Here is a 9389-nt window from a genome sequence, read left to right on the forward strand (position 1 = left end):
AGCCCCGGGGCCCAGCCTCTTGTGACCTTGGGCAAGTATGGGGTCCCCTCTCTGAGCCTCAGTTTCCTTATTTGTACAGTAATAAGGATCACAAGATTCTGAATGTCCTTGTTCTCAGCTGGTTGGATGCTCACCAGCACCATCCCAGGGAATTATTATATCTAAGTTTATTTCTCCTCTTTAAAAGAGTTTAAAAAAAAAAAAAAAGACTCTTCAATGGTCCCCCTGGAAAAGATACACCCAGGAAGACAGACCATGGCCATTTTGTGTGGCTCTCAGCCTATCAATGGGTTTCCCAGGTGATGCTAGTGGTAAAGAACCCACCTGCCAATGCAGGAGATGTAAGAGACATGGGTTCCATCCCTGGGTCAGGAAGATCCCTTGGAGAAGGGCATGGCAGCCCACTCCAGTATTCTTGCCTGAAGAATCCCTTGGACAGAGGACCCTGGTGGGCTATAGTCCATGGGGTCACAAAGAGTTGGTCACCACTGAAGCGACTTAGCATGCACACACACAGCCTATCAATAATCAATGTGGTGGTTAGACTGGCCCTGGGAGTTCTTATTACGATTGCAAGATTCCTTTCAGCAATAACCATCAGGAAAGTTTGAAAAAATAAAGATGTATTACTTATAAATTACACGGCACACTAGGAGCCAGGTTCTCGTAGAGAAAGCAGCGTTGGCCTGGGTTCCTGCTTTTGTTAGGGTCAAGCTCGGGAGCCTAGAGGTTTGTGGGCTCACTCTTATTGGTGACTTTAACATGGGTTGGAGTTTAAAGCATAAGAAGAGAAGAACAAACAAAACAAAAACAAAGCAAAAAAGCCCAAGTGGCCCCAGTGGTAAGATACTGAAGTCAAGATGTCTAAAACAAATGTGGGAAGAGGTGGTCAGGCTCTTTAGTCATATTTATCAGGGAGCCATGGTTGAAGCTAATGCCTCCGCAATCAAAGGATGTCAGGCACTCACATCATAAAAATGAGAAAACTCAACTATCAGAGGTTCCACGAGGCTTGCCCTGACCCTGCCCTTGACCTCCCTGGGTCGTTCTTTGGGAAGGCTCTGTCCCTGCTCCAAGGCTCCCAGCTGGGGCAGGCCAGGCGCCTATAAGGGGGATCCCCGCTGGGGCCCGGTGCCTCTCACCACCATGGACCGTCGTCCGCTCACCTGGGCTCTGGTGCTGCTGGGCCCGGCCCTTGCAATCGCCCTCGGTCCTGCAGCCGCGCAGGAGGCGCCTGAGAAACTGTGTGGCCACCACTTCGTGCGCGCGCTCGTGCGGCTGTGCGGCGGACCGCGCTGGTCTTCCGAGGAGGACGGGCGACCTGTGGCTGGCGGCGACCGTGAGTGGGGGCCGGCGAGGACTGTGCGCTGGGGTTTCTGGGGCCGGGTAGGGGTGCAGGTGTCTGCAGACGGATTTGCATGCATGTTCTGGCTTCCTGCTCTGGCGTGTGGGAGTCTGTGGGGAGGAGCCCCTGCCTGGCAAGGGAATCAGTGCGAAGCTAGGTAGAATCTTAACAAGTGCAAGATTAGATCCAAGCCTATCTTTACTTACAACTTCAATATTTTGATCTTCAGGAATTTTACGTTAATTTTACTAGTAAAATATTCAGTTATAATAGGAGTGATCTTGACTGTTGAGTGTTCCTGGCGCCCCCTTAAATTGCTGGCTCTGGGTCAGCGCCTAGCTCTCTTCACCCGACCCGACCTTGGGGCAGAGGCTATTATGCACAACGTCTGTCACAGGCGTCCTATGCGTGTGAGTCTGCATGACCCGGGTCCAGATGGGTGTGCCGAGATGCACGCGGTGGGGTCGGGGAACCGGGAGGGGCTACGAGGGCGAGTGGCTGTGTCCGGTGTGTACATACATGCACGTGTCACATGTCACCCTTACTGTCTTCTGCTCTGTGAAGCCTCTATGCCTTCTTACCATAGGTGGCATGTGGGAGTGTGCACAGCTGGGGACTTGAGTGTGGGCCTGGGTCGAGAGTGGACACGTCTGGATGGGGTGATTCAGTCTGGGCCTGGTATAGAGTAGGCACTTAATAAATGCTTACTTTGTATTTGTGTGCATGATGCATGTCTGGCTGCCATGCAGACAGTGTGGGTGGGGTCCTCTGGGGTTCCTCCCTCTATGCTGAATTCCTCCCTGTTCCTAGGTGAGCTCCTACGGTGGCTGGAAGGACAACATCTCCTCCATGGGCTGATGGCCAGTGGGGACCCCGTGCTGGTACTGGCCCCACAGCCCCTGCCCCAGGCTTCTCGCCATCACCACCACCGCCGAGCAACTGCCATCAACCCTGCCCGCCACTGCTGCCTCAGCGGCTGCACCCGGCAAGACCTGCTGACCCTCTGTCCCCACTGAATCCTCCTGGGGCGTGGCCTTGGGGGAGCCTGAGACCCACAGGAGTCCAGTTTGGTGAACTCCTGATGCCACACAGCACCATGAAACCCCACATCTAGGGGGATGTTGTTGATTACCTCCTAGGACAAGGTGCTCACCACCTCACCCAGGCCACCTGTCCTCTGGGGGATCAACTAGGGATACCACCAGACCCCAAATCTGGCTTGGAGGATCCTTGGTTTTGCAGAGATGCCAGACACTCTTCTCAAATGTTCTCACCTCAGAGGAGCCCCAGGTGCCCCACTCCCTGCCTTTGACACCCTTCTTGTTGTCTCCTCAATAGTAAATAAATAAGATGCCTGCAGAATCTGAAGCAACGTTGCATTTTCTCACAAGAAAAAGGGACAAGCCAAGGTCAGCCCTCATTTGGGATTTTTCCCTGACAGCTGCAGACACACCAACACTTCTAGAAACTTAATAACAATTGGAGAGTCATCACAATACACAGTGGGGAAACTGAGGCCAAGGGAGCTGGCTGTTTGCCTAGTTCAGACAGGGAGGGAGCAGCCAAGTTCAAGATTCGAATCCAGGTCTCTGTCATGTCTCAAGCCTTAAACTCATGTAAGGTCCACTTATCAGTGAACACGACCCATGAATGTGTGAATGAGTCACAGTGGATTTTTTTTGGCGGGGGGGGGGGGGGGGGGGGGGGCTATGCTGCATGGCACATGAGACCTTAACTCCCTGATTAGGGATTGAAACTGTGCCCCCTGCAGTGGAAGCATGGAGTCTTAGGCACTGGACTACCAGGGAAGTCCCCTTGTGGTGGATATATATATTTTTTTAATTTCGGGGTGTAGTTGCTTTACAATGTTGTGTTAATTTCTGTTGAACAGCAAAGTGACTCAGCTATATGTATATCTCCTCTTTTTTGGATTTCCTTCCCATTAAGGTCACCACGGAGCACTGAGTAGAGTTTCCTGTGCTACACAGTAGGTTCTCGTTAGTTATCTATTTTATACATAAATGTATGTATATGTTGATCCCAATTTCCCAATTCATCCTCCCTTCCCTTCCCTCTTTGGTACCCATACATTTGTTCTCTACATCTGTGTCTCTATTTCTGTTTTGTGGGTAAGTTCATCTGCATCATTTTTCTAGATTCCACATATAAGCGATATTATACAATATTTGTTTTTCTCTTTCTGACTTACTTAACTCTGTATGACAGAGTTAAGTAGGTCCATCCACATCTCTGCAAATTGCACAATTTCATTACTTTGTATAGCTAAGTAATATTCCATCGTATATATGTAGCACATCTTCTTTATCCATTCTTCTGTTGAAGGACATTTAGGTTGCTTCCACAGCCTGACTATTGTAAACAGTTCTACAGTGAACATTGGGGTGCATGTATCTTTTCAACTGGAGTGGGTTGCCATTTCCTTCTCCAGGGGATCTTTCCGACCCAGAGATTGAACCTAGGTCTCCCACATTGCAGGCAGATGCTTTAACCTCTGAGCCACCAGGGAAGCCCCCAGGTATCACAGTGGGTACTTATTGGTCCAATGCTCACCATTCTTTTCACTTGCATCCTCCTTTAATCCTGAGATGGAAATTATATGATTTGACCCTCTTGGGAAAAAAAAAATGGTATTTGACTATGTGATCTGTTCACATGTATATTTGTTTCCTAAGGCTACTGTAATGGCCACAGATTGGATGGCTTAAAATAGTAGAAACATACTCTCCCAGTTCTAGAAGCCAGAAATCAAGGTATTGGCAAGGGGTTCTTTTTGAAAGGCCCTCAGGAAGATTCTATCCCCTGCCTCTCTCAATTTTTGGTGGCTACTGGCAATCTTTTTTTTTTTGGCTGCACCGGGCCTTAGTTGCAGCATGTGGGATCTAGTTCCCTGACCAGGGATCAAACACTCAGGCCCCCTGCATTGGGAGCTTGAAGTCTTAGCCACTGGACCATCAGGGAAGTCAATCCCAGCTACTGGCAATCCTTGGCTTCTAGGTGAATCTCTCCAAGCTCTGCTCCCGTCTTCACGTCATCCTTCTTTCCCGTGTCCCTCTGGGTTTTCAATTCGGCCTCTTAAAAAAACACACTCGTTGGATTCAGAGTTCACCCTAATCCCACACGATCTTGATTTCGGACGTGCGCAGCACTCAACAGCAGCTTGCAGCAAACAGCAGCGAGGTGTAACTGGAAGCAAGGTCTTCGTTTCCCAGCCCGGGAGTCCTAACCACTGGGCCACAGGAGCCAGCAGTTAGCGCTGGACTCCCTAGTCCTTGCCTGCCTAGTCAGAACGAGTTCAGGCGAGGAGGCAGAAGGTAAAGAGGAAAGTAAGAAGTTTATTGAAAAGTACATGCAAAAAGGCACATGGGTGAGCTGAGAGAGAGACTTGCACTTTCGGGAAGTTTAAATCCTTTATAAGGAGGAAGTTCTTAGGGTCCTTGTCTTCGCTCAGGCCAGTCTCTTGCTTTGTCCCTCCCCTGGTTATTTGTCTCGGAACCCTCCCCTGGGATGCGATGCACCCCTTAGCCAAGACGGATCGCTACGTGAATGCTTCTGGGAGGAGCAAGATTCATTACAACTTGGAATTATCCTCTGACTTTTGACCCCAAGGAGCCTTTCTGCGCATGCGTAGTGTCTCCCTTATCCTAAAAAGGGGGAGGTGGAGATCCCTTAACCCTTTACTCCCTTATCCCTTAATCTCTTTACAAAGAGAGGCAGGGTTTTGCCTCTCTGTCCTTTGCTGTTGTTCAGTCGTTCAGTCGTCTCCCGCTCTTTGCAACCCCATGGACTGCAGTGCAGCAGGCTTCCCTGTCCTTCACCATTTCCCAGAGTTTGCTCAAACCCCTGTGCACTGAGTTGGTGATGCCATCCAACCATCCCGTCCTCTGTTGTCCCCTTCTCCTGCCTTCAATCTTTCCCAGCATCACAGTCTTTTCCAATGAGTTGGCTCCTTGCATTGATAGCTTATGGTGAACGATGTCAGATTCATGATCTCTGAAGAAGAAGATTTAGCTTCGGGACCAGGGACCAGGCTTGATCACTCAAGAGCTTTTGCGTAGCAGAGTTTTATTAAAGTGAAAAAGGGAACGCTTCTGACACAGACTTCAGAAGGGGGATGAAGAGTGTTCCGTTCCCTAGTCTTAGCAAGGGAAGTATATACTTTTTTCATTGGTTATTACAATAAATCAAAAGAATGTCTCAAGATTGTGAAGATCTTACTAGACCCACTCCCATAATACACATTTTAAGATAACAGGATTAGTCAGAAGGTTTTCAGGAAGGAGAAACCTGTCCTCAAACAGGATACATTATTGTTATATAATCCTTACTAAGGAATGTAGGAAAAAACATTTGTCCTTTCCTCCTCCTTGAGAATTCCAGACCCCTTTCTCCTCCTTGGGGACCCCGAAGACTTCTTATCCACCTGCCTAGGAATTGACTTTCTTAGCATCAGGTGGCCAAAGTATTGGAGTTTCTGTTTCAGCATCAGTCTTCCAGTGAATATTCAGGGTAGATTTCCTTTAGGATGGACTAGTTTGATCTCCTTGCCGTCCAAGGGACTCTCAAGTCTTCTTCGGCACCACAGTTCAAAGGCATCAATTCTTTGGCATCAGTCTTTTTGATTGTCCAGTTCTCACATCTGTACATGACTACTGGAAAAACAATAGCTTTGACTATTCATCCTTCTGTAGGCAAAGTAGTATTTCTGCTTTTTAATACGCTGTCTAGGTTTGTCATAGCTTTTCTTCCAAGGAGCAAGTGTCTTTTAATTTCATGGCTATAGTCACCGTCCACAGTGATTTTGGAGCCCAAGAAAATAAAGTCTGTCACTTTTTCCACTGTTTCCCCATCTATTTGCCATCAAATGATGGGACCAGATGCCATGATCATAGTTTATTGAATGTTGAGCCTTAAGCCAGCTTTTTCACTCTCCTCTTTCACCTTCATCAAGAGGCTCTTTAATTCCTCTTCATTTTCTGCCATTAAGGTGATTGTCATCTGCTTACCTGAGGTTATTGATAGAACCTGTTGGTTATTGTCAAGGTTATTGTCCTTGCCATGATTATTTCCTTGAGATGCTTACAAGAGACAAAGACTGGCTTTTGACCCTGTTTCTGTTGTTACTTCTATTTTGGAGAGCAAACAGGCAGCTGATTGTAAATTCTTCAACTGCAGTCCATCTGTCTCTTGCCTCAGGAAATGCAAACGGAAAGGTGGCCAATTGTAAACGCTCAACCTGGAGTCTATCTCCTACCTTAGTCTTATCTGAGCCTTACCTTAATGACATCTGCAAAGACTCTATGTTCAAATAAGACCGTATTCTGAGTTTCCAGGTGGATGGGAAATTTTGTAAGACACTGTTCAATCCAGTGTAGCAGGGTTTTGTGGCTTTCCCAAGGGCAATGGGGAGCCACAGAAGGTGTTTGAGCAGTGGCAGGATGAGGTCAGATCTATCTGGTAGAAACGCCTGCAGCCCCCTGACTCATCCTCCTCTGGCTTGGATGCTGTCTCAGCCTCCGCCTTCCTTTCCAACAGTCTCCACAGCAGCCACAGTGCTTCTTAAAACTTGAAGCCAGTCATGCCACAAGCTTCCCTGGTGGTCCAATGGTTAAGACTCCGCCTGCCAATGCAGGGGACACGGGTTTGATCGTTGCTCCGGGAAGGAACCAAGTGGGACAACTAAGCCCGTGCACTGCAACTACTCAGCGTGTGTGATGTAGAGCCCGTGCTCCAAAACAAGAGAGGCCACGGCAATGAGGAGTCTGCACACCGCAACTAGAGAGAGGCCATGTGCAGCAACACAGACCTAACCCAGCCCCTCCCCTGCAAACAAAACTCAATTGTGTAATTTCCTTGCTCCAAAGGTACCATAACCCTCAAAACTACCCTCTCTCCTCAGCCCACAAGGTCCCATGTGACTTGTCTCTATGATCTGTTCCATCTCCTCCTTACTCACCTAGCTCAAACCAGCTTCCTGGCTGCAATTCAAATGCTCCTGTTGTAGCCATGCATTCCGGGAAACAAACTCACTCAGAAGGAAAATGCAGGTAGCAGAGTGCAGTTTATTATACCGGCGGGGCCAAGGCAGAGTCTCTTCTTAGCCCCAGGACCTCGACCAGTTTTTGTGAAAACCTTATATACCCTAAGTGTATAAGGTTCCCTGAAACTAGTTTGAACAAAGGAAAAAGAAAGATACAATCAAAGTTAACCCGTGATTTATATGTGTTAAGCCTACATAGTTAACAGTGGACAATTATTAATAGGCCTGTGGTCATACCCCAATAAGAATAATAGAATGTATGATTCTGTTTGGTTACACAGATAATTAGGGCAATATGTGAACCGTGAACTTCCTGATGTTCAAGCTGGTTTTAGAAAAGGCAGAGGAACCAGAGATCAAATTGCCAACATCTGCTGGATCATGGAAAAAGCAAGAGAGTTCCAGAAAAACATCTACTTCTGCTTTATTGACTATGCCAAAGCCTTTGACTGTGTGCATCACAATCAACTGTGGAAAATTCTGAAAGAGATGGGAATATCAGACCACCTGACCTGCCTCTTGAGAAATCTGTATGCAGGTCAGGAAGCAACAGTTCGAACTGGACATGGAACAACAGACTGGTTCCAAATAGGAAAAGGAGTACATCAAGGCTGTATATTGTCACCCTGTTTATTTAACTTATATGCAGAGTACATCATGAGAAATGCTGGACTGGAAGAAACACAAGCTGGAATCAAGATTGCTGGGAGAAATCTCAATAACCTCAGATATGCAGATGACACCACCCTTATGGCAGAAAGTGAAGAGGAACTCAAAAGCCTCTTGATGAAAGTGAAAGTGGAGAGTGAAAAAGTTGGCTTAAAGCTCAACATTCAGAAAACTAAGATCATGGCATCTGATCCCATCACTTCATGGGAAATAGATGGGGAAACAGTGGAAACAGTGTCAGACTTTATTTTTTGGGGCTCCAAAATCACTGCAGATGGCGACTGCAGCCATGAAATTAAAAGACACTTACTCCTTGGAAGGAAAGTTATGACCAACCTAGATAGCATATTCAAAAGCAAAGACATTACTTTGCCAACAAAGGTTCGTCTAGTCAAGGCTATGGTTTTTCCTGTGGTCATGTATGGATGTGAGAGTTGGACTGTGAAGAAGGCTGAGCGCTGAAGAATTGATGCTTTTGAACTGTGGTGTTGGAGAAGACTCTTGAGAGTCCCTTGGACTGCAAGGAGATCCAACCAGTCCATTCTGAAGGAGATCAGCCCTGGGATTTCTTTGGAAGGAATGATGCTAAAGCTGAAACTCCAGTAGTTTGGCCACCTCATGCGAAGAGTTGACTCATTGGAAAAGACTCTGATGCTGGGAGGGATTGGGGGCAGGAGAAGGGGACGACAGAGGATGAGATGGCTGGATGGCATCACCGACTCAATGGACGTGAGTCTGAGTGAACTCCGGGAGTTGGTGATGAACAGGGAGGCCTGGTGTGCTGCAGTTCATGGGGTAGCAGAGTCAGACATGACTGAGCGACTGATCTGATCTGATCTTTAGGTGATGGAGAGCCCTGGGGCTCTTCCTTCCGGGGACCTGGTTTTCCAGCTGGGCCTGGTTTTCCAGTTGGTATGTCATGTCCTTATATACTGGGCATATAGCTCAAAGTCCACAGTCCAGCCCAAGATGGAGTCCTGCTTTCAAGACAGAGCCTGTTCTGTTTCCTCCTTCACTCCAAGATCATCTCATTTTCGGGCCTTTGTATATGCTGTGCCTTCTGCCTGGAACATCCTTCCTCCCAATTCTCCCCATAGCTTCCACCTTCAGGCCCCATCTTTGCAGATCCAGCCCCCTGACCTCCTGACCTCCTGACCCATTACTGTGTGTCCAGTTGAAACTGTTAACCACAGATTGGGACTTGAACTCATGTGCTGGGACTCAAACATAGCCAAAACCCTGCTTGATACTTGAACCCACATGGTTCAACCCAGCCAAAACCCACAGTACCTGGTTTCAGAACCTAATGAAGTTCAG

General features: G+C 47.7%; 1 protein-coding gene across 1 annotated transcript; it reads left to right on the top strand.

The window, feature by feature from the left end:
• The first annotated feature begins 209 nt into the window (after positions 1-209).
• Positions 210-2707, top strand: INSL3 (insulin like 3). The gene is made up of 2 exons (XM_019963865.2): positions 210-1339; positions 2156-2707. The coding sequence occupies exons 1-2, from the start codon at positions 1147-1149 to the stop codon at positions 2359-2361; spliced, it is 399 nt and encodes a 132-aa protein (XP_019819424.2). The 5' UTR covers positions 210-1146; the 3' UTR covers positions 2362-2707.
• Positions 2708-9389: the final 6682 nt, after the last annotated feature.

The sequence above is a fragment of the Bos indicus genome, chromosome 7 (assembly GCF_029378745.1).
Source record: "Bos indicus isolate NIAB-ARS_2022 breed Sahiwal x Tharparkar chromosome 7, NIAB-ARS_B.indTharparkar_mat_pri_1.0, whole genome shotgun sequence".
Lineage (NCBI taxonomy): Eukaryota > Metazoa > Chordata > Mammalia > Artiodactyla > Bovidae > Bos > Bos indicus.

Bases quoted from the DNA above. Each gene is read 5' to 3' on its own strand.
- INSL3 (XM_019963865.2), top strand. From the start codon at position 1,147: ATGGACCGTCGTCCGCTCACCTGGGCTCTGGTGCTGCTGGGCCCGGCC. The intron at 1,340-2,155 runs GTGAGTGGGGGC...CCCTGTTCCTAG, and splicing joins ACCTGTGGCTGGCGGCGACC to GTGAGCTCCTACGGTGGCTG.